Raw genomic sequence first — 24,040 nt, 5'->3', positions numbered from 1 at the left:
CAGTAATAATCAGAGTAAAAATAAAATAATTCTATAATCTCCTTATGCTTTTTGGTGTGAAATTTATTAGACCAAAGAAAAATTTCCAAGGAACGGATTTGTAGAATGCACAAGATATGTGTTTTTCCTGTTCTTATATTTTTCCCTATTTGAGGCATTTCATAAAGGAGGAATAAGGCGTGGAAATGATTGGCCGGAATTGCCATCCCTCTGTTTATTATTTTTTATTTTATTTTTTGAGAGTCTTGCTCTGTCACCCAGGCTGCAGTGCAGTGGCACGATCTCAACTCACTGCAACCTCTGCCTCCCAGGTTCATGTGATTCTTCTGTCTCAGCCTCCAGTATATCTGGGACTACAGGCATGTGCCTCCACACCCAGCTAATTTTTGTATTTTTAGTAGAGATGGGGTTTTGCCATATTGGCCAGGCTGATCTCAAACTCCTGATCACAGGTGATCCACCCACCTTGGCCTCCCAAAGTACTGGGATTATAGGTGTGAGCCACCATGCCCAGCCCCTCAGTTCACACCATTTATATGGGCTACCTTTTGGCCTTATGTGATTCTTTTCTGTTGTGCCAGGAGGATGTCAAAAATTTTATCATGTAAGTAATTAACACTAATAATCTAAATGGAGCATTTGATTTAGTTTTGGTGTGTTTTACTGATCTGCAGATTACTTTGATTCTTGTAAGGTTTCTCAAAATGCTCAATCTTTGTTACTTTAAAATAGTACTGCAATCTAGGTGAAGTACATAGAGATGTTCTTTGTGTGTGTGTGTATATATATATATATATATATGTGGTTGGTTGCATTTTGTTTTTGTTTTTTGGAAACAGAAGTTTCACTGTGTTGTCCAGGCTGCTCTTGAACTCCTGGATTCAAGCAATCCTCCCACCTCAGCCTCCCAAAGTGCAGGGATTAGGATTATAGGTGTGAGCCTTGTCTCCTGACCATTATTCTATTTGTTTGTTTTTGTTTTTTGGGTTTTTTTTTTTTTTTTTTTTTTTGAGACAGAGTCTCGCTCTGACACCCATAGTGGCGCAATCTCGGCTCACCGCAACCTCCGCCTCCCGAGTTCCAGCGATTCTCCTGTCTCAGCCTCCTGAGTAGCTGGGATTACAGGCGTGTGCCACCATGCCCGGCTAATTTTTGTATTTTTAGTAGAGACGGGGTTTCAGCATGCTGGCCAGACTGGTCTCGAACTCCTGACCTCAGGTGATCTGCCCGTCTCAGCCTCCCAAAGTGCTGGGATTACAGGCATGAGCCACTGCAACCAGCCCCTGTTCTGTATTTTTTTTTTTTTTTTTTTTTTGAGACGGAGTCTCGCTGTGTCGCCCAGGCTGGAGTGCAGTGGCCGGTTCTCAGCTCACTGCAAGCTCCGCCTCCCGGGTTTATGCCATTCTCCTGCCTCAGCCTTCGAGTAGCTGGGACTACAGGCGCCCGCCACCTCGCCCGGCTAGTTTTTTTTTTGTATTTTTTAGTAGAGACGGGGTTTCACCGTGTTAGCCAGGATGGTCTCGATCTCCTGACCTCGTGATCCGCCCGTCTCAGCCTCCCAAAGTGCTGGGATTACAGGCTTGAGCCACCGCGCCCGGCCTCTGTATTTTTATAAACTTCCAAAATTGGAAATTTTTCAAAATGAAAAGTTGGGGAAAATGACATTTAGAAATTATTGAGTACTGTGTCTGCTTTAACAGCACATATATTAAAATTAGAATGATACAGAGAAGATTAGCATGTTTCCTGCACTAATATGACATGCAAATCTGCAAAGTAGTGAATACTTAAATATGCTGTGATTTTTTAAAATTTCACCAAGTTACCCTGTTTGTATTGAAAAAAGTACAAATGAGATTTAAGATTGAACCTTAAGGCCGGGCGCGGTGGCTCAAGCCTGTAATCCCAGCACTTTGGGAGGCCGAGGCGAGCGGATCACGAGGTCAGGAGATCGAGACCCTCCTGGCTAACACGGTGAAACCCCGTCTCTACTAAAAATACAAAAAACTAGCCGGGCAAGGTGGCGGGCGCCTGTAGTCCCAGCTACTCGGAGGCTGAGGCGGGAGAATGGCGGGAACCTGGGAGGCGGAGCTTGCAGTGAGCAGAGATCGCGCCACTGCACTCCAGCCTGGGCGACACAGCGAGACTCCGTCTCAAAAAAAAAAAAAAAAAAGATTGAACCTTAAGACTAACAATAGTAAATTTGCACCTCAGTAACTTTTAACTTTTACATTCCTAGGGTTGCCATCTACCAGACTTGGCACCTTTCTAGAGAATCGTGTGAATGACTTTCTGAGGCGACAGAATCACCCTGAGTCAGGAGAGGTCACTGTTAGAGTAGTTCATGCTTCTGACAAAACCGTGGAAGTAAAACCAGGCATGAAAGCAAGGTATCTAGTCATTTCACTTTTCTTCTCTCATGGATCCAAAATTGCTCATACGTGGTTACCATTGGTGATTCCAGTGTGAATGAATTTATGTTGTGGTCCCCCCACCATCTCAATTGTATAGGTTTGTGGACAGTGGAGAGATGGCAGAATCCTTTCCATACCGAACCAAAGCCCTCTTTGCCTTTGAAGAAATTGATGGCGTTGACCTATGCTTCTTTGGCATGCATGTTCAAGAGTATGGCTCTGACTGCCCTCCACCCAACCAGAGGTATGACTGGCTCACAGTGGCTAGCTCCGGATTTGTGTGGGAGTTCCAAATTATAATAGGCGGAAGAGTATAACAGGCAAGAAAATGTTGAGTGTGCTTGGTTTGGAAATGCAAAATCTCAAGTAGTCCAATAATTGTAAAGTGAAACAGATTAAAAAGCAAACCCCCCAAACAAAATAACTGCTCGATTCTGCTCTTCTGTGGTCATAATAATAAAGGATATGAATAGCAACCTGAAATTGGAATTTGGAAACAAACGTACTACTCTTCAGAAAATGAGCTTAAATCTGGATAATGTATAGGAATCACCAAATACTGATGGATGTGTATGTGCCAGGCACTGCTAGTTACTTCAAATAGAAGGAAACCACAGGCTCGCTGAACTTTCCTGAAGGGTTCACAGTGGAGTCGCCCACCTGCCTGTGATGAGCTTCACAAATGACGATGTGAGCAAAGAGCCTGGGAGAGTGAGAGAGAGTTATTAGGCATATGGAGTAAATAACTCATCTTTGTGACTTGACCTTTCTTTTTTTCTCTTCATTTTGTATAGGAGAGTATACATATCTTACCTCGATAGTGTTCATTTCTTCCGTCCTAAATGCTTGAGGACTGCAGTCTATCATGAAATCCTGATTGGATATTTAGAATATGTCAAGAAATTAGGGTAAGCATATTTTGATAATTCTTAGGGCATTCTGGTGAGATATAGGTTAAATATGCAAATATAGAACTCTTTGCCTTTTTTTCCTCATTTTAGTTCTTACCTAACAATTCTCTCAACTTTGTTAGAGCCCCTTTGAAGTTAATGTCAGTAGGAGAGAAATGGACATGTTGACTCTAGTTTCACCCATCCAACATCAGTTTTGTTTTGTTCAGCTGAGCTGTTGGGTCCAGTTTGCTTTGAAGTTTGATTTGTGCCTCTCATTTGAGGGCAGAATTTTAACTGCGTTTGATCCTTTTATAACCTGGGTATCAAGACCAGAAACAGCTCTGGAAATACTTCTTACCTTTAGAGTATGTATGTCATTGGAAACATTCATTCCCTCATCTTGAAGACTTTCTCTGAATAGTGTGCCTTTTAATTTAGCTCTCTTGTTAAACGGGTCCATTTTCCTTTGCAACGTAATCTTCATTTGGTCTTAACATGCAAACTTAGGGTTTTTGGATCCAGGGCTAAGTCATCCGCTTTCAGGCTGAGATTCACAACATCCCACCATGGCCTCCAAAAATAAGTAGAGGCAGTATGAGATCCATTGTTTAAATTACTGTGAGTTATGCCTAATTTTGGTTTCACAATGTTAATCTCATGCTGGGTTATACACTGTGTTATCTTGGGAAAAATTACTGGTATCTGTATCAACTCCACCTTGTGGTTTAAAGTGTAGCCTTCTAGAATAGATGATGTTTTTTCCTTAATGTTCTCTTTGTATTGCTAGTTACACAACAGGGCATATTTGGGCATGTCCACCAAGTGAGGGAGATGATTATATCTTCCATTGCCATCCTCCTGACCAGAAGATACCCAAGCCCAAGCGACTGCAGGAATGGTACAAAAAAATGCTTGACAAGGCTGTATCGGAGCGTATTGTCCATGACTACAAGGTCAGTTGGGACATGGGGGCCAGGTGCTGACAGTAGATCTGGAAATACACTAATGTTACTGCTCTGTATTCTGTCATCTAACTATTTTTTTTTATACAAAAGTCTTATTTGTTCTACCTCTTGCATGTAATTCCTAAAAATGCTAATTTGATTGGTTTTATTTTGTATATTCAAAAATTTTCAATGTAAGAAAAACCAGGTTTTGAAGAGTGGTAGATCAAGAAGATCAAGAGATCCCTGTTTTAAACATGTAACCAAAATTTTATTTTATTTATTTTTTTTAGGGGGGGTAGAGTTGGGGTATCGCCATGCTGCCCAGGCTGGACTTGAACTCTTGGCCTCAAGCAATCCAAAGTGCTGGGATTACAAGCATGAGCCACTGTGCCTGGCCTTAAAATATATCTTTCTGTTTTGTTTTTATTTGTTTGGTTTGGGTTGGTTAGGGTTTTAGGGGTGGGGATGTTTTGTTTTCAGACAGGGTCACTCTCTATCACCCAGGCTAGGGTACAGTGGCATGATATCCGCTCACTGCAACCTGTGCCTCCCAGGCTCAAGCCATCCTCCCATCTCAGCTTCCTGAGTTGCTGGGACTACAGGTGCACACCACCATACCTGGCTAATTTTTGTATATTTTTTGTAGAGACAGGATTTCACCATGTTGCCCAGGCTGGTGTCAAACTTCTGAGCTCAAGTGATCCACCCATCTCAGCCTCCCAAAATGCTGGAATTACAGGCATGAGCCACCTCACCCAGCCAAAAATACTTTTTTTTTTTTTTTTTTTGGACAGAGTTTCACTCTTGGTGCTCAGGCTGGAGTGCAATGGTACGATCTAGGCTCACTGCAATCTCTTTTTTTTTTTTTTTTTGAGATTGAGTCTCGCTCTGTCGCCCGGGCTGGAGTGCAGTGGCCGGATCTCAGCTCACTGCAAGCTCCACCTCCCGGGTTTACGCCATTCTCCCGCCTCAGCCTCCGAGTAGCTGGGACTACAGGCGCCCGCCACCTTGCCCAGCTAGTTTTTTGTATTTTTTAGTAGAGACGGGGTTTCACCGTGTTAGCCAGGAGGGTCTCGATCTCCTGACCTCGTGATCCGCCCGTCTCGGCCTCCCAAAGTGCTGGGATTACAGGCTTGAGATACCGCGCCCGGCGGCTCACTGCAATCTCTTATCTCCCGGGTTCAAGCGATTGTCCTACCTCAGCCTCCCGAGTAGCTGGAATTATAGGCATGCACCACCACACTGGGCTAATTTTTTGTATTTTTAGTGGACATGGGGTTTCTCCATGTTGGTCAGGCTGTCTCGAACTCCCGACCTCCGGTGATCTATGCACCTCAGCCTCCCAAAGTGCTGGGATTACAGGTGTGAGCCACCACACCTGGCCAAAAATATATTCTTATTATTTTAAACATTCATCAATATAGGCTGTCTCATGATACAGACTTATCTTCCTCAATTTAGTAGTTCAACTAAATAAAGAAGTTTTCCTAAGCTGCCCAGCGAATCATTCTGCAGCAGATACTGTTTCCAGTATTTGTAGTTTTGGGCCTTTTGAACAAAGCTATCAATAAAAGCTGCTGAAATTCCAAAGATGGGTGTGAGGAGGGCATGCTTCACACCACATATTCTGTGGTAAGGGTCATGGCTTGCATGATGGTGCTACCACCCTGACATCGATCCTGGCAGGATAATTTCCACTTGATTATATAAAGGCAGATAAGCTCCCTGCTTTTGTGGGTAGAAGAAATAGAAAACCAGAAATACTGACTTTAGGCCAGGCCTGTTCACTATTTTTCTAAATAGCTCCCTGGTTTATGGCTTAGGTATATAGTCTCTGCCAGCTTTCAAGACGTTTTAAGCTTTCATGTTTCTTGTCAGCCATGATTCTTTATAATCAATGCTTTAAAAGAACATAGGAATTCCTATTTGTACATGCTTGTTTTCACAGGATATTTTTAAACAAGCTACTGAAGATAGATTAACAAGTGCAAAGGAATTGCCTTACTTCGAGGGTGATTTCTGGCCCAATGTTCTGGAAGAAAGCATTAAGGAACTGGAACAGGAGGAAGAAGAGAGAAAACGAGAAGAAAACACCAGCAATGAAAGCACAGATGTGAGGGCATTGAGTTTCGTTTGAAACTTCTACCATGATTATAATATTTAATCCAGAAGTGCATTTAAACTTTCAATCGGGTTTTAAACCTCTCAGGTGTGAAAGAGCTCTTTAAGTTGAGCAAGAAATGTTGGCTTAGAAAGGTTACTAGGGTTCCGTTTCAGTGGTATTAAACTTTCAAAGCATCAGACCCCATTTTAAAATGGTGTCTCAGACGATGAGTAAAGTGATAAAAGAAACTGAAGGAAATCCTGAAAAACTGATAGATAACTTATGTGAAGGACTAGGTTATGAATATTATATAGGCCTTGTGTGTCACATATCTCTGGCATATTTTCTCTCTTTTAAAACCACACACGCTCTTTTTAAATGTAAAAACCATTCTTAGCTATGCAAAACAGGCCTGAGCCAGAATTTACCTGTTACTATGGCTTAGTCACCTCACCAGTTACTTCCCTATAGCATATCTAGAATTACTTCCATTGAATTTAAGTTACAAAAGGCTCCCTTAAATAGTCTGTTAACAAACTCTTACAGCCTTATCGTTTAGTATTTGTGGACTCAACATTTTAGAATGTGGGTGGAAGGAGATACAACAAGGTCTTCTGGCTCCCCATTTTGATACACTCTTCACTACCCCAAAGTGCCAACCCTCCCTTGTTCCCTAACTCCAATTTGGGATACATTCAATCTACAGGGTCTGTACATTCTGTGGCCTCTTCTAGGCAGAAAGCTAAGGGCTGCCATTTCCTTAATGAAGGATCACTGGGAGAAAATTAGGTCAAATAACAAAGGAGAAGGAATAAGTGAAGAGAACAGCTAGTAAAATAAGATACAGGCATAAGATTATGATACCTAGTTTCAAAGAATGGAGATACTCAATAGTGTTATTCCCAGATTACTTAACAAAAACCTTATTTTCTTGTCTCCTTTGTGCTACTCTGCAGGTGACCAAGGGAGACAGTAAAAATGCTAAGAAGAAGAATAATAAGAAAACCAGCAAAAATAAGAGCAGCCTAAGTAGGGGCAACAAGAAGAAACCTGGGATGCCCAATGTATCTAACGACCTCTCACAGAAACTATATGCCACCATGGAGAAGCATAAAGAGGTAAGATGCAGCCACCCGCAGTTGGGGAAAAACAGCAAGATTTCTGGCCAGGCATGGTGGATCACCTGAGGTCAGGAGTTCAAGACCAGCCTGACCAACGTGGTGAAACCCTATCTCTACTAAAAATACAGAAATTAGCTAGGTGTGGTGACAGGCGCCAGTAATCCCAGCTACTCGGGAGGCTGAGGCAGGAGAATTGCTTGAACCCAGGAGGCGGAGGTTGCAGTGAGCCGAGATCGTGCCACTGCACTCCAGCCTGGGCAACAAGAGCGAAACTCCGTCTCCAAAAAGAAAAAAAATGAATAAAATCACTGTTCGCTGGGCATAGTGGCTCATGCCTGTAATCCCAGCACTTTGGAGGTTGCCTCACTTAGGTAATGATTATTAACAATTAATAGTTACTAGCTATTTCAAGCAGTAAGTAATGCCACAGAATCCTAGGCAGTTGGGAAAAGCCCTTAGAATATATTGTAATAGGTTTGACTTAAATTGTGGGCACATTCAATTTAGGTTGTAAATGTAGGTATTGGCCTGGTTGTAGGGTGGCAGAAGCAGCGAACATTGCTGGCCAGAGAGACACTGAGAGTGTGGCTGCCAGTGTACACAGATGTTGAATAATCTGTTATCAGTACAGCAGTTTCTCGCAAGTTCCTAATTTCTTAAGGTGATGTTTTACATTTTGTTACTTTAATAGGCATTTATAGTTATATACTAATTAATGTCAAATACATATGTAATACCAGCTTTTTATACCTTTTACACTAATGGTTATGAGAATTGATGGTTGTTAATGCGTTCTTGTCAACAAGGACTAAGATTTTTTATCCATTCCACTCCCTTTCAAACCTGTAGGAAAAGTTACACAGGAAAGTTGCACAGGGGACCTTCATGAGTCCGGGCCACTTGTTTTTCATACTGTCTCCGTATTTGGATTTGTCTGGTTTGTTGTAATTAGTTTGAGGTTAAACCATGGATTGCATCTTAAAGTAGACTGCCTTGAGGCAAAATGTCCACTGTGTGTGGTGCTGTACCTGACCTAGACCATTCTTACTCTGAAGGAGTTATTGAATGAGGGAGAAAAAATCACAGGATGTGCATTTCAGTTCTATTTATAGTCAGTCTCAAGAGACCAAAGAGGTAAAGCAGGAAAAGGAGAGCAGGAGGAGTATTGGAAAACTAACTCAGCATTCGCCAGTCTCATTAGTGCTCAGCCTGCTTTACCTGCTTACACCTGTAATCTCAGCACTCTGGGAGGCTGAGGCAGGCAGATCACTTGAGCTCAGGAGTTTTGAGACTAGCGTGGGGTAACAAGGCAAAACGTCATCTCTACAAAAAGTGCAGAAATTAGCCAGGTGTGGTGGTGTGGGCCTGTGGTCTCAGCTATTCAGGAAGCCAAGGTGGGATGATAATTGCTTGAGCCCAGGAGGCAGAGGTTGTAGTGAGCCAAGATCACACTACTGCACTCCAGTCTGGGTGACAGACCGAGGCCCTGTCTCAAAAAAAGAGATTGTGTGTTTTGCAGGTCTTCTTTGTGATCCGCCTCATTGCTGGCCCTACTGCCAACTCCCTGCCTCCCATTGTTGATCCTGACCCTCTCATCCCCTGTGATCTGATGGATGGTCGGGATGCGTTTCTCACGCTGGCAAGGGACAAGCACCTGGAGTTCTCTTCACTCCGAAGAGCCCAGTGGTCCACTATGTGCATGCTGGTGGAGCTGCACACGCAGAGCCAGGACCGCTTTGTCTACACCTGCAATGAATGCAAACACCATGTGGAGACACGCTGGCACTGTACTGTCTGTGAGGTAGGCACTGGGTTGTGGGAACAAGGAGGTGAGCTCTGCAGGGTTGTTCTGAGGGGCCATGCAGCCTTGTGTTTTATATAGGCCTGTGGGATGGCAGGGGGCTGGCCTCGTGTTTGAGAGGCAGAGCTAAAGAGGCTAGTTTTTGTTTTACGAAATGGGCCTTTCTAGCCCAGAGTATCCAAATTACTTTTGAATGACTTACATCTTGGAGAGTTTACCTGCACTTCCTTTTTTTTCTCTAGGATTATGACTTGTGTATCACCTGCTATAACACTAAAAACCATGACCACAAAATGGAGAAACTAGGTCTTGGCTTAGATGATGAGAGCAACAACCAGCAGGCTGCGGCCACCCAGAGCCCAGGCGATTCTCGACGCCTGAGTATCCAGCGCTGCATCCAGTCTCTGGTCCATGCTTGCCAGTGTCGGAATGCCAATTGCTCCCTGCCATCCTGCCAGAAGATGAAGCGGGTTGTGCAGCATACCAAGGGTTGCAAACGGAAAACCAATGGTGGGTGCCCCATCTGCAAGCAGCTCATTGCCCTCTGCTGCTACCATGCCAAGCACTGCCAGGAGAACAAATGCCCAGTGCCGTTCTGCCTAAACATCAAGCAGAAGCTCCGGCAGCAGCAGCTGCAGCACCGACTACAACAGGCCCAAATGCTTCGCAGGAGGATGGCCAGCATGCAGCGGACTGGTGTGGTGGGGCAGCAACAGGGCCTCCCTTCCCCCACTCCTGCCACTCCAACGACACCAACTGGCCAACAGCCAACCACCCCACAGACGCCCCAGCCCACCTCGCAGCCTCAGCCTACCCCTCCCAATAGTATGCCACCCTACTTGCCCAGGACTCAAGCTGGTGGCCCTGTGTCCCAGGGTAAGGCAGCAGGCCAGGTGACCCCTCCAACCCCTCCTCAGACTGCTCAGCCACCCCTTCCAGGGCCCCCACCCGCAGCAGTGGAAATGGCAATGCAGATTCAGAGAGCAGCAGAGACACAGCGCCAGATGGCCCACGTGCAAGTTTTTCAAAGGCCAATCCAACACCAGATGCCCCCGATGACTCCCATGGCCCCCATGGGTATGAACCCACCTCCCATGACCAGAGGTCCCAGTGGGCATTTGGAGCCAGGGATGGGACCGACGGGGATGCAGCAGCAGCCACCCTGGGGCCAAGGAGGATTGCCTCAGCCCCAGCAACTACAGTCTGGGATGCCAAGGCCAGCCATGATGTCAGTGGCCCAGCATGGTCAACCCTTGAACATGGCTCCACAACCGGGATTGGGCCAGGTAGGTGTGAGCCCACTCAAACCAGGCACTGTGTCTCAACAAGCCTTACAAAACCTTTTGCGGACTCTCAGGTCTCCCAGCTCTCCCCTACAGCAGCAACAGGTGCTTAGTATCCTTCACGCCAACCCCCAGCTGTTGGCTGCATTCATCAAGCAGCGGGCTGCCAAGTATGCCAACTCTAATCCACAACCCATCCCTGGGCAGCCTGGCATGCCCCAGGGGCAGCCAGGGCTGCAGCCACCTACCATGCCAGGTCAGCAGGGGGTCCACTCCAATCCAGCCATGCAGAACATGAATCCAATGCAGGCGGGCGTCCAGAAGGCTGGCCTGCCCCAGCAGCAACTCCAGCCACCCATGGGAGGGATGAGCCCCCAGGCTCAGCAGATGAACATGAACCACAACACCATGCCTTCACAATTCCGAGACATCTTGAGACGACAACAGATGATGCAACAGCAGCAGCAACAGGGAGCAGGGCCAGGAATAGGCCCAGGAATGGCCAACCATAACCAGTTCCAGCAACCCCAAGGAGTTGGCTACCCACCACAGCAGCAGCAGCGGATGCAACATCACATGCAACAGATGCAACAAGGAAATATGGGACAGATGGGCCAGCTCCCCCAGGCCTTGGGAGCAGAGGCAGGTGCCAGTCTACAGGCCTATCAGCAGCGACTCCTTCAGCAACAGATGGGGTCTCCTGCTCAACCCAACCCCATGAGCCCCCAGCAGCATATGCTCCCAAATCAGGCCCAGTCCCCACACCTACAAGGCCAGCAGATCCCTAATTCTCTCTCCAATCAAGTGCGCTCTCCGCAGCCTGTCCCTTCTCCACGGCCGCAGTCCCAGCCCCCTCACTCCAGCCCTTCCCCAAGGATGCAGCCTCAGCCTTCTCCACACCACGTTTCCCCACAGACAAGTTCCCCGCATCCTGGACTGGTAGCTGCCCAGGCCAACCCCATGGAACAAGGGCATTTTGCCAGCCCGGACCAGAATTCAATGCTTTCTCAGCTTGCTAGCAATCCAGGCATGGCAAACCTCCATGGTGCAAGCGCCACGGACCTGGGACTCAGCACCGATAACTCAGACTTGAATTCAAACCTCTCACAGAGTACACTAGACATACACTAGAGACACCTTGTAGTATTTTGGGAGCAAAAAGATTATTTTCTCTTAACAAGACTTTTTGTACTGAAAACAATTTTTTTGAATCTTTCGTAGCCTAAAAGACAATTTTCCTTGGAACATACAAGAACTGTGCAGTAGCCGTTTGTGGTTTAAAGCAAACATGCAAGATGAACCTGAGGGATGATAGAATACAAAGAATATATTTTTGTTATGGCTGGCTACCACCAGCCTTTTTTTCCCCTTGTGTGTGTGGTTCAAGTGTGCACTGGGAGGAGGCTGAGGCCTGTGAAGCCAAACAATATGCTCCTGCCTTGCACCTCCAATAGGTTTTATTATTTTTTTTAAATTAATGAAAATATGTAATATTAATAGTTATTATTTACTGGTGCAGATGGTTGACATTTTTCCCTATTTTCCTCACTTTATGGAAGAGTTAAAACATTTCTAAAACCAGAGGACAAAAAGGGGTTAATGTTACTTTAAAATTACATTCTATATATATATAAATATAAATAAATATATATTAAAATACCAATTTTTTTCTCTGGGTGCAAAGATGTTCATTCTTTTAAAAAACATTAAAAAAAAAAAAAAAAAACTCCCTTTCTTCCCCTCAAGTCAACTTTTGTGCTCCAGAAAATTTTCTATTCTGTAAGTCTGAGCGTAAAACTTCAAGTATTAAAATAATTTGTACATGTAGAGAGAAAAATGACTTTTTCAAAATAACAGGGGCAGCTGCCAAATTGATGTATTATATATTGTGGTTTCTGTTTCTTGAAAGAATTTTTTTCGTTATTTTTACATCTAACAAAGGAAAAAAATTAAAAAGAGGGTAAGAAACGATTCCGGTGGGATGATTTTAACATGCAAAATGTCCCTGGGGGTTTCTTCTTTGCTTGCTTTCTTCCTCCTTACCCTACCCCCACTCCACACACACACACACACACACACACACACACACTTTCTATAAAACTTGAAAATAGCAAAAACCCTCAACTGTTGTAAATCATGCAATTAAAGTTGATTACTTATAAATATGAACTTTGGATCACTGTATAGACTGTTAAATTTGATTTCTTATTACCTATTGTTAAATAAACTGTGTGAGACAGACACCCTGACTTTGTTTCACTTGGTAACACATCTTTGTCTTGGTGTGCGCCAGTTTAAGTGCCTGGTGCTTAGGATTCAGAGGAAAAGTAAAACCATTAGCTTATAGCCTCTTTACTACATACAGTTTTTCACAAGTAGATCTTGGTTAATTTGTCCAAAGTTGTGGGAAAAAGTACTGCAGGTACCAGCTAACAGTCAAGGTGGAAGTGATACCTACTTAACACCTTGATACAGGATCCCTTAAGGATGACCACGTGGTCTTCTAATCACCATTTTACAGGGATGAGGAGGAGGACCTAAGAAGACAGATCATACCTGCCTAAGTCCCAAGTAACTTCTTGAAAAAAAAACGACTTGCCAGGCACGGTGGCTCACGCCTATAATCCCAACACCTTGGGAGGTCAAGGTGGGCAGATCATGAGATCAGGAGTTCCAAGACCAGCCTAGCCAATATGGTGGAACCCCCATCTCTACTAAAAATTTAAACATCAGCAGGGCGTGGTGGCAGGCACCTGTAGTCCCAGCTACTTGGGAGGCTGAGGCAGGAGAATCTCTAGAATCCTGGAGGTGGAGGTTGCAGTGAGCCGAGGTCACACCACTACACTCCAGCCTTAGTGACAGAGCAAGACTCCATCCTTTAAAAACAAAGGGCCGGGCGTGGTGGCTCATGCCTGTAATCCCAACACTTTGGGAGGTAAAGGTGGGAGGATCACTTGAGCCCAGGAGTTCAAGAGCAACCTGGGCAACATACTGAGACTCTGTCTCTACCAAAAAAGAAAGAAAAGAAAAAGAAAAATTAGCTGGGCATGGTAGCACATGCCCATAGTCCCAGCTACTGGGGAAGCTAAGGTGGGAGGATGGCTTGAGCCCAGGAGGTCAAGGCTGCAGTGAGCAGTGATCGTACCACTGCACTCCAGCCTGCGTAATAGAGTGAGACCTTGTTTCAAAAAATAAAGTCTCAGTTCTGCCACTAACTGTGTGACCATGTGCAAGTTACTTAACCTACCAAGACTCAGTCTCCTCATCTGTAAAATGGGCATAATAAAAGTATCCACCTTCTAGAGTAATAGGCACAATTCTAAATGCCTAACAAGATTAAACATTAGCCAGGTGCAGGCTCACACCTGTAATCCCAACAATTTAGGAGGCCAAGGTGAAAGCATTACCTGAGCCCAGGAGTTTGCGACCAGCCTGGGCACCATGTTAAGGCCCTGTCTCTACAAAAATTACAAAAAATTAGCTAGGCATGGTGGTGCACACCTCTGGTCCCAGCTACTTGGGAGGCTGAGGTGGAAGATCGCTTGAGCCCGGGAAGTGGGCAACAGAGGGAGACCCTGTCTCCAAAAAAAAAAAAAAGAATAATAAGTTTTAGCTATTACAATTTAAGGAGCTTTCATTCTAGTGAAGGGAGGCAGAAAATAAACTAGCACTAAATATTAGGTTATGGTAAGTTCAAAGAAGAACATTTAAAAAGGAGATATAATAGAAAGCTTCATGTACTACTTTACTTAGGTACTCAGGAGAGGACATTTAATCTGAGACCTAAATAGCAAGGGGCCAGACACGAAAATATCTAGGAAAATAACATTCTAGAAACAACAAATGCATACTCCCCAGGGCAAGAACAAGCTTAGCACATCCCAGGGACAGAAAGAAGGGTGACAGCCAGGCGCAATGACGGACACCTGTAATCCGAGCACTTTGGGAGGCCAAGGCAGGTGGAGGAGTTCGAGACCAGCCTGGCCAACACGGTGAAACCATGTCTCTACTAAGAATACAAAAAAATGAGCCAGGCGTGGTGGTGCATGCCTATAATCCCAGCTACTCAGGAGGCTGAGGCAGGAGAATCAGTTGAACCCAGGAGGTGGAGGTTGCAGTGAGCTGAGATTGCACCACTGCACCCCAGCCTGGGCAACAGAGTGAGACCCTGTCTCACAAAAGGACGGGAAGAAGGGAGGAAGGGGAAAAAGCTGGAATTCAATGATACAGGGAGAAAATGATGCAAAAATGAAGTTGTAAAGCAAGTAGCTGACAGATCCCTAGGTCCTGATAGGTCAAGGCAAGGAATTAGATTTATTTATTATTATTATTATTTATTTATTTATTTTTGGAGACGGAGTCTCGCTGTGTCTCCCAGGCTGGAGTGCAGTGGCATGATCTCAGCTCACTGCAACTCAAGTGATCCGCCTGCCTTGTCCTCCCAAAGTGCTAGGATGACAGGCATGAGCCACTGCACCTAGCCTTAGATTTTATTTTAAGCACAATGAGGGGCTGGGGGAGCACTTGAAGAGGAGGGTGGCATGATTTGTCTTACATTTTAAATAAATCAGGCCGGGCGCGGTGGCTCACGCCTGTAATCCCAGCACTTTGGGAGGCCAAGGCAGGCGGATCATGAGGTCAGGAGATCGAGACTATCCTGGCTAACACGGTGAAACCCCGTCTCTACTAAAAATACAAAATAATTAGCTGGGCTTGGTGGTGGGCGCCTGTAGTCCCAGCTACTCGGGAGGCTGAGGCAGGAGAATGGCATGAACCCGGGAGACGGAACTTGCAGTGAGCTGAGATCGCACCACTGCACTCCAGCCTGGGCAACAGAGCGAGACTCCGACTCAAAAATAACAAAAACTAAATAAATCAGTCAGGCTGTTGTGTGGATAATAGGTTTTAGGGTGGCAAGAAAGGAAGCAAAAAATTAGGAAGCTATTATAGGACTGAGGGCAAGAAATGACAGTGACTTCATCTGGGGTAGTAGGCGATGGACAGATCTGGGATGTGTCTTAGATATAGCATCAACAAGACTTACACTTTAACCCAAGCGCAGTGGCTCACACCTGTAATCTCAGCACTTTGAGAGGCAGAGGCAGAGGCAGGAGGATGGCTTGAGTCCAGGAGTCTGAGACCAGCCTGAGCAACATTGTGAGACTCTGCATTTCTTTTTTTTTTTTTTTTTTTTTTTTTTTTTTTTTTTTTTTTTTTGAGGTGGAGTCTCGCTCTGTCGCCCAGGCTGGAGTGCAGTGGCCGGATCTCAGCTCACTGCAAGCTCCGCCTCCCGGGTTCACGCCATTCTCCTGCCTCAGCCTCCCGAGCAGCTGGGACTACAGGCGCCGCCACGTCGCCCGGCTAGTTTTTTGTATTTTTTAGTAGAGACGGGGTTTCACCGTGTTAGCCAGGATGGTCTCGATCTCCTGACCTCGTGATCCACCCGTCTCGGCCTCCCAAAGTGCTGGGATTACAGGCTTGAGCCACCGCGCCCGGCCTGACTCTGCATTTCTTAAAAAGAAAAAAGAAAAAAAATTAGCTGGACATGGTGGCATGCACCTGTGGTCCCAGTTACTCAGGAGGCTGAGGCAGGAGGCTCACTTGAGCCCAGGTCAAGGCTGCAGTGAGCCGTGATCACACCACTGCACTCTAGCCTGGGCAACAGTGAGACCCTCAAAATAAATAAATAAACAAACAAATAACTTCTGCCTTTCAAGTTTGTTGGGAGGGTAAACAAGCTATAGGATAAGTGAAAAATCACCCCCAGCACCTGACACACATCATAGGCATTAGGGTAATAGCTGGCTTCTCTTCCCTTTCACAGTCCTATAGGGATTTTTTTTTTTTTTTTTTTTTTTTGAGGCGGAGTCTCGCTCTGTCGCCCAGACTGGAGTGCAGTGGCCAGATCTCAGCTCACTGCAAGCTCCGCCTCCCGGGTTTACGCCATTCTCCTGCCTCAGCCTCCCGAGTAGCTGGGACTACAGGCGCCCGCCACCTCGCCCGGCTAGTTTTTTTTTTTGTATTTTTAGTAGAGACGGGGTTTCACCGTGTTAGCCAGGATGGTCTCGATCTCCTGACCTCGTGATCCGCCCGTCTCGGCCTCCCAAAGTGCTGGGATTACAGGCTTGAGCCACCGCGCCCAGCCCCCTATGGGGATTTTTTAAAAATAGCATCTCTTGGCTGGGCGCGGTGGCTCACGCCTATTACCCAGCTCTCAGGGAGGCAGAGGCGGGAGGATAGCTTGAGCCCAGGAGTTCGAGACCTGCCTGGGTAATACAGCGAGACCCCATTCTCCACAAAAAGGAAAAAAAAAAAAGACAAAAAAAAAAAATAGCATGTCTTGGTATATTATTTTGTCAGTGTTTGTGGTGATGGACTACTACCTGTGTAGACCTCTCAGAATATATTAATAAATATATTCCTCAAAAACGGACATTTGGGAGCCGGGCATGGTGGCTCACACCTGTAATCCCAGCACTTTAGGAGGCCGAGGTGAGCAGATCACCTGAGGTCAGGAGTTCAAGACCAGCCTGGCCAACATGGTGAAACCCTGTCTTTACTAAAAATACAAAAAATTAGGCCGGGCGCGGTGGCTCAAGCCTGTAATCCCAGCACTTTGGGAGGCCGAGACGGGCGGATCACGAGGTCAGGAGATCGAGACCATCCTGGCTAACACGGTGAAACCCCGTCTCTACTAAAAAATATAAAAAAAAATTAGCCAGGCGAGGTGGCGGGCGCCTGTAGTCCCAGCTACTCGGGAGGCTGAGGCAGGAGAATGGCGTGAACCCGGGAGGCGGAGCTTGCAGTGAGCTGAGATCTGGCCACAGCACTCTAGCCTGGGCGACAGAGCGAGACTCCGTCTCTAAAAAAAAAAAAAAAAAAAAAAAAAAAAAATTAGTCTGGTGTGGTGGCAAGTGCCTGTAACTGCAGCTACGCAGGTTGAGGCAGGAGAATTGCTTGAACCTGGGAGGCAGAGGTTGCAGTGAGCTGAGATTGTGACACCACACTTCAGCCTGGCTGACAGTGTGAATGAGACTCCGTGTCAGACACCCTCCACACCCAACACACACACACAAAGGCATTTGATAAGCACTTGCCAATTAACTTTATACATCCAGAAATAACATCACCAAATTAACTACCAATGTTCTAAACATAAACAATTTTGGTTCTTTTAATGATACTTCAAAATCCCTACTTACTTTTCTCATATTCCTTCCAATAATTTCTTAGGAGGTAGACCTGTCAATAGGAAGGACAAAAATTATTATCACCAATACTCTCAAAATAATCGTCACCTAGAAAACCCAATACACTCAGGGAATTTTCAGAATTCAGTCAAGCCCATCCAACTGTCTCCAAGTTTTGACTCTGCCTAAAGGACTCCTCACAGTTGGTTTAGCCCAACCCAGTAAGAAACATTTAACAAATAATAAAAAGTGTTGTGCCAAGGTGATTGTGTTGCCGAGATACGGTTGTTGGTAGCTGGGGAGTGGCAGGCAGATCCAGCCAAGAATTGTGCTCTAAACCAGGAACTCTGATGATAAAATCACAGGATGTGTGAGTTTGGGGCTTGATGCTCATCCCAGGTGGTTTCCTATCATGGAAAACATTTGATGTATAAGAGTAAGGCTCAGCTGGGCACGGTGGCGCACGCCTTTAATCCCAGCACTTTGGCAGGCCGTGGCAGGCGGATCACCTGAAGTCGGGAGTTCAAGGCCAGCCTAACCAACATGGAGAAACCCCGTCTCTACTGAAAATACAAAATTAGCCCGGCGTGGTGGCGCATGCCTGTAATCCCAGCTACTTGGGAGGCTGAGGCAGGAGAATCATTTGAACCCAGGAGGTGGAGGTTGCGGTGAACCAAGACTGCACCACTGCACTCCAGCCTGGGCAACAAGAGCATAACTCTGTCTCAAAAAAAAAAAAACAATAAGCCTCCACTGGGTGTGGTGGCTCACACCTGTAATCCCAACACTTTGGGAGGCTGAGGTGGGCAGATCACTTGAGGTCAGAAGTTCGAGACCAGCCTGGCCAACATGGTGAACCCCCCCTCCCCCTGCCATCTCTATTAAAAATACAAAAAGCAGCTGGGTGCGGTGGCCTGTAGTCCCAGCTATTCAGGAGGCTGAGGCGAGGAGAATTGCTTGAACCTGGGAGGCAGAGGTTGCAGTGAGCCCAGATGGCGCCATTGCACTCCAGCCCTGGGCGACAGAGTGAGACTCCGTCTCAAAACAAAACAAAAAACAAAAAGTGAGGCTCTATTGCTACTCCCTGATTTAATAAACGTCTCTGGGACACAATTTCTTCATCTGTACAAAAGGTAAATAAAAAAAAAACGCTTACTTGGCAAGTTCACTGTGGCGAATTATCTACCACACAGGAATGTAAAGTGCTTTACAGATTGCACAGCACTCCTTACACATGAGTAATTAGTGTTCACAGGTTCAGCCACTTTTGGGAATGAGGAAAATGTCCTCTTTTAGAGGCCAAACGTCTTCCCAAAGTCCTAACAGCCAACGAAGGGCTCGGTGATCTCCGCGCTTCAGACTCTGCCCAATTCTCAAAGCCTGGTTTAAGTACACTTTTCCCTCAGCCTACGGGAGTGGCCCAAAGGCAAACCGTCCCGGGTTCGTGTCCCACCTCTGCCTCAAAGACTACACCCTCTTAGGACAGGTGCGTGTCCCCGGTGGCCCGGGCTGCCAGCTCGGGAAGGAGGCGGTGGCACCCGGGCGGCCGAGTGCTTAATAATGGCAGTTGCCCTGTCAGCCCCGTCACCTGTCACTCCCTCCCCCGACTTCTCCCGCACCGCGGCCGCAATCTAGCCCGGACACTCCGAGAGCTCTCTGAGCCGGGCACGGTCCTCGCTGCTCGGCCAAGTGCAGCCCCCTCACCTCAGTGCGACTGAGACAAAGCAGGGTCCCGCCGGCCCCTGTCCCCTCCCTAAGGCGCGCCCTCAGGGCGGGAGCCCCACCTCGGCCAGCCCCCCAGTTCAGTGGCCCACAGGCTCGACTCCCGCTCTGAGGCTCAGCGCCTCCCTCCTCCACAGCCGTCACTGACCGCTCCCCTCTAGCCTGGACCCCGCTGTCCAGCGGTCCCGGCTGGCCTGCGCCGCGCTCTTCCCGCTCTGGCAGTGCTGGCACCGGTAGGGCTCCCGCTGCCTTCCAGCCTAGAGGGCGCCGGGCGGGCACGCGCTGGGGGCGGGGCGGGGGGGCGGTGATGGGGGCGGGGAGACGCAGCTCGGGGCGGCCGGCGGTTGGTGCTTGCAGCCCGCGTGCCCGCCTTCCTGGCTACGTAACCTTTGGGCCCCGCCCACATCTGGAGTTGCGCCCGGGCTCTTGGTGCGACCCCCTCCCGCTGAGCGCTCGGGGCGGGGCCTTCCCGGTGGCCGTGTGGGGCAAAGAGGGCACTGTCCAGTGATCGTCCCTTTGTGCAGAAGAGGCGAGGTGAGGCACGGCGGCAGGCGGGGCGTCAAAGCAGTTAGCGCCGCGCCTGGCCGCTAGTCCGCGCGGGAAAGCTTTGTCTCCCTTCCTTCGGATGGAATTGGAACTGAAGTTCTGGGAGCGCCCGAACTTTGCAGTCCTCGAGTTCACTGCTACACCCACAGTGCGCAGAGCACAGGGGCACGCGATACATTATTTGAATGAACAACTCTCTTATCTTGGCCTTTCTCTAACTCTTTCACTTCTACTTGGGTCATCCGCCCCCTCCCCAGGAGTCTTATAACCGGAGGAAGAGGAGACAGAAGTGGCTCATATGGGTAAAAGCCCTCGTCCTGCAAATCAGTGACACAAAGGAGTTAGTCCATCCAAAGTACTGTTTTAAAAAGATTGCTACGTAGAAAAATAATAGGATAGGGTAAGAGGGGAGCCCAGCTGGGAGCTTCAATGGGATCCAGGGTTGATATGATGGTGGGCTGGATTTAAGTGACGGCAGTAGAGATAAAAAGAAGTTAAAATTCCAGCCCAGGCAACATAATGAGACCCTGTGTCCACAAAAAAAAAAAAAAAAAGCCAGGCGCAGTGGCTTACACCTGAAATCCTAATCCCAGCACTTTGGGAGGCCGAGGTGGGCAGATCACCTGAGGTCGCTAGTTCAAGACCAGACTGACCAACATGGAGAAAACCTGTCTCTACTAAAAATACAAAATTAGGCAAGGTGCGGTGGCTCACACCTGTAATTCCAGCACTTTAGTGAGGCTGAGTTGGGTGGATTAACTGAAGTCAGGAGTTCGAGACCAGCCTGACCAACATGGTGAAACCTCGTCTCTACTAAATACAAAAAATTACCCTGGCATGGTGGTGCATGCCCGTAATCCCAGCTACATGGAAGGCTAAGGCAGGAGAATCACTTGAACCCAGAAGGCAGAGATTGCAGTGAGCCGAGATCGCACCATTGCGCTTCAGCTTGGGTAACAAGAGCGAAACTCCGTCTCCAAAAAAAAAAAAAAAAAAAAATGCATACATCATCAACAGTACAAGGACGTAAAAACCTGAGTGTCCAGTTTCAGCGTTGGAAATAAGTAGAGCAGGAACACCAGTGACTGGAACCGTTGGTGTAAGTTGAAATGGCCATTTATTAGGAATTCAGTTGAAACATCTTATTAAACACAGGTTGCTAAGCAACAGTGGCCACCCCAGAACAGTAACAGTGTGGCAGTTCCTTCTGCTAGGGAGCTCCTGGGCAGGGGTTTCATCCTGTAGCGAAGGTACCTTTTTGGCTGGACTCATTCATCCCTCTACATGTGGACCTAATATGCTCCTGTCTTTTAAGGCCTTCTGTGCATCACTGTCTCTCTGTCTGGGATCATTCATCTGTCTCTCTCCACTGGATCACCCCCACTAGCAACACAAACGTGTTCTTCTGTTCCATACTATGTAAATAAATCCCTTGAACTCGCCTCCTCTGCTCTATGCCCTGCCAATCTGCTATTCAACCCAGACAACTTTTTTCTTGTTGTTGGTTTTTTGGTTGTTTATTTTTAAGAGAAAATCTCACTCTGTCACCCAGGCTGGAGTGCAGTGGCAAGATCTCGGCTCACTGCAACCTCTGCCTCCCAGGTTCAACCAATTCTCCTGCCTCGGCCTCTGAGCAGCTGGGATTATAGGCATGCACCAGCACATCCAGCTAATTTTTTTTTTTTTTAATGGAGTCTCACTCTGTCGTCTAGACTGGAGTGCAGTGACATAATCTCGGCTCGCTGCATCCTCTGCCACCCTGATTCAAGCAATTCTCCTGTCTCAGCCTCCCGAGTAGCTGAGACTACAGGCACGTGCCACCACACTCAACTAATTTTTATATCTTTAGTATAGACGGGGTTTCACCATATTGGTCAGGCTGATCTCAAAATCCTGACCTCAGGTGATCCACCCGCCTCAGCCTCCCAAACTGCTGGGATTACAGGCATGAACAATGTGCCCGGCCAATATTTTTCTATTTTTAGTAGAGATGGGGCTTCACCATGTTAGCCAGGCTGGTCTCAAACTCCTGACCTCAAGTGATCCACCCACCTCAGCCTCCCAAGTAACTGGGACTATACGCCTGTGCCACCACGCCAGGCTAATATTTTGTATTTTTTTTAAATCAAGACAGGCTTTTCACCATGTTGGCCAGGGAGGGCTAGAATTCTTTTTTTTTTTTTTTTTCCAGGCTGGAGTGCAATGGCACGATCTCAGCTCACTGCAATCTCTGCCTCCTGGGTTCAAGCGATTCTCTGCCTCAGCCTCCCAAGTAGCTGGGATTACAGGTACGCTGCACCAAGCCCGGCTAATTTTTGTATTTTTAGTAAAGACAGGGTTTCACCACGTCAGCCAGGCTGGTCTCGAACTCCTGACCTAAGGTGATCCACCCGCCTTGGCCTCCCAGAGTCCTGGGATTACAGGCGTGAGCCACCACGTCCAGCAGAACTCCTGATTTCAAGTAATCTACCTGCCTCAGCCTCTCAAAGTGCTGGGATTACAGGCGCGAGCCACCATGCCCAGCCAGACAACTTTTTTTTTTTTCTCTCTGTCACTAGGGTAGAGTGCAGTGTCATGAACATGGTTCACTGTAGCCTCAACCTCCTGGGCTCAAGCAATCCTCCCTCCTCAGCCTCCAGAGTGTCTGGGACCACAGGTGCATGCCACCACACTTAGTTAATTTTTTTTTTTTTTTTTTTTTTTTTGAGACGGAGTCTCGCTCTGTCACCCAGGCTGGAGTGCAGTGGCCAGATCTCAGCTCACTGCAAGCTCCGCCTCCCGGGTTCACGCCATTCTCCTGCCTCAGCCTCCCGAGTAGCTGGGACTACAGGCGCCGCCACCTCGCCCGGCTAGTTTTTTTTTTTTGTAGTTTTTAGTAGAGACGGGGTTTCACCGTGTTAGCCAGGATGGTCTCGATCTCCTGACCTTGTGATCCGCCCGTCTCGGCCTCCCAAAGTGCTGGGATTACAGGCTTGAGCCACCGCGCCCGGCCCGTTAATTTTTTAAAATTTTTACCCGGGCGCAGTGACTCAGGCCTCTGATCTCAGCACTTTGGGAGGCCAAGGCAGGAGGATCACGAGGTCAGGAGATCAAGACCATTCACCCAGGTGGGAGAATCACCTGAGGTCGGGAGTTCAAGACCAGCTGACCAACATGAAGAAACCCTGTCTCTACTAAAAATACAACAACAACAACAACAACAACAACAATTAGCCAGGCGTGGTGGCGCATTCCTATAATCCTAGCTACTTGGGAGGCTGAGGCAGGAGAATTGCTTGAACCTGGGAGGTAGAGGTTGTGATGAGCTGAGATCGCACCATTGCGTGGGAAATGAGAATGAAATTTGTCTCAAAACCAACCAACCAACCAAACTCTAATGCCTTTCCCTTGCACAGAATAAAATCCAAGCACTCCACAAGACCCTGAATGACCTGGTCCCAGCTTTCTCTCCAACCTTGTCTTGTACCACCCTCTCCATCTTTTGCTATATCCATCTACTCTCCCTATTTTTCTGTTTATTGTGTACCAAGCTTGAGTTGGCCCCAGGACCTTTGCACTTACTGAACCAATCTTCCTTTTTCTTTTTTTCACCACTATCTCATTCCAGAACATACATTTATTTATTTATTTGAAATGGAGTCTTGCTCTGTTGCTCAGGCTGGAGTGTAGTGGCGCGATCTCAGCTCACTGCAACCTCCGACTCCCTGGTTCAAGCGATTCTCCTGCCTCAGCTTCCCAAGTAGCTGGGATTACAGGCACGTGCCACCATGCCCAGCTAATTTTTGAATTTTTAATAGAGATGGGGTTCACCATCTTGGCCAGGCTGGTTTCCATCTCCTGACCTTGTGATCTTCCCATCTTGACCTCCCAAAGTGCTGGGATTACAGGGGTGAGCCACCGTGCCCGGCCAGGTCTATGAGTTTTAAAGATCACCTGTGTGGATTAAAGGTGAAGATTTAAAAAGGGTGACCATGGGAGGCGGAGGTTGCAATGTGCAGAGATCCCACTGCACTCCAGCC

General features: G+C 47.2%; 1 protein-coding gene, 1 long non-coding RNA gene and 1 other non-coding gene across 4 annotated transcripts in view; 2 read left to right on the top strand and 1 right to left on the bottom strand.

Moving 5' to 3' along the window:
- EP300 (E1A binding protein p300) overlaps positions 1-12,806 on the top strand; it is a 93,961-nt gene extending 81,155 nt beyond the window's left edge. Inside the window, exons 24-31 of one of the 2 annotated variants that reach the window (XM_033233822.1) lie at positions 2,240-2,390; positions 2,512-2,658; positions 3,209-3,322; positions 4,095-4,260; positions 6,203-6,367; positions 7,315-7,476; positions 8,999-9,280; positions 9,523-12,806. In XM_033233822.1, coding sequence (XP_033089713.1) covers positions 2,240-2,390; positions 2,512-2,658; positions 3,209-3,322; positions 4,095-4,260; positions 6,203-6,367; positions 7,315-7,476; positions 8,999-9,280; positions 9,523-11,694 — 3,359 coding nt within the window. In that variant the 3' untranslated portion in view covers positions 11,695-12,806. The remainder of the gene's footprint in view (positions 1-2,239; positions 2,391-2,511; positions 2,659-3,208; positions 3,323-4,094; positions 4,261-6,202; positions 6,368-7,314; positions 7,477-8,998; positions 9,281-9,522) is intronic. The other variant, XM_033233823.1, reaches the window with a different exon arrangement.
- On the top strand, positions 1,689-1,791 carry LOC117096825. The gene has a single exon (XR_004442660.1). It is a non-coding gene; the product is annotated as a U6 spliceosomal RNA (small nuclear RNA).
- Positions 12,807-15,696: 2,890 nt separating the features above from the next.
- LOC117096431 lies at positions 15,697-19,739 on the bottom strand. The gene is made up of 3 exons (XR_004442483.1): positions 19,624-19,739; positions 17,766-17,805; positions 15,697-15,736 (listed from the first exon to the last, which is right to left on the bottom strand). It is a non-coding gene; the product is annotated as an uncharacterized LOC117096431 (long non-coding RNA).
- Positions 19,740-24,040: the final 4,301 nt, after the last annotated feature.

Source organism: Trachypithecus francoisi, unplaced genomic scaffold, assembly GCF_009764315.1.
Source record: "Trachypithecus francoisi isolate TF-2019V2 unplaced genomic scaffold, Tfra_2.0 Lachesis_group14, whole genome shotgun sequence".
Taxonomy (NCBI): domain Eukaryota; kingdom Metazoa; phylum Chordata; class Mammalia; order Primates; family Cercopithecidae; genus Trachypithecus; species Trachypithecus francoisi.
This window is presented reverse-complemented; position numbering and strand designations above follow the sequence as displayed.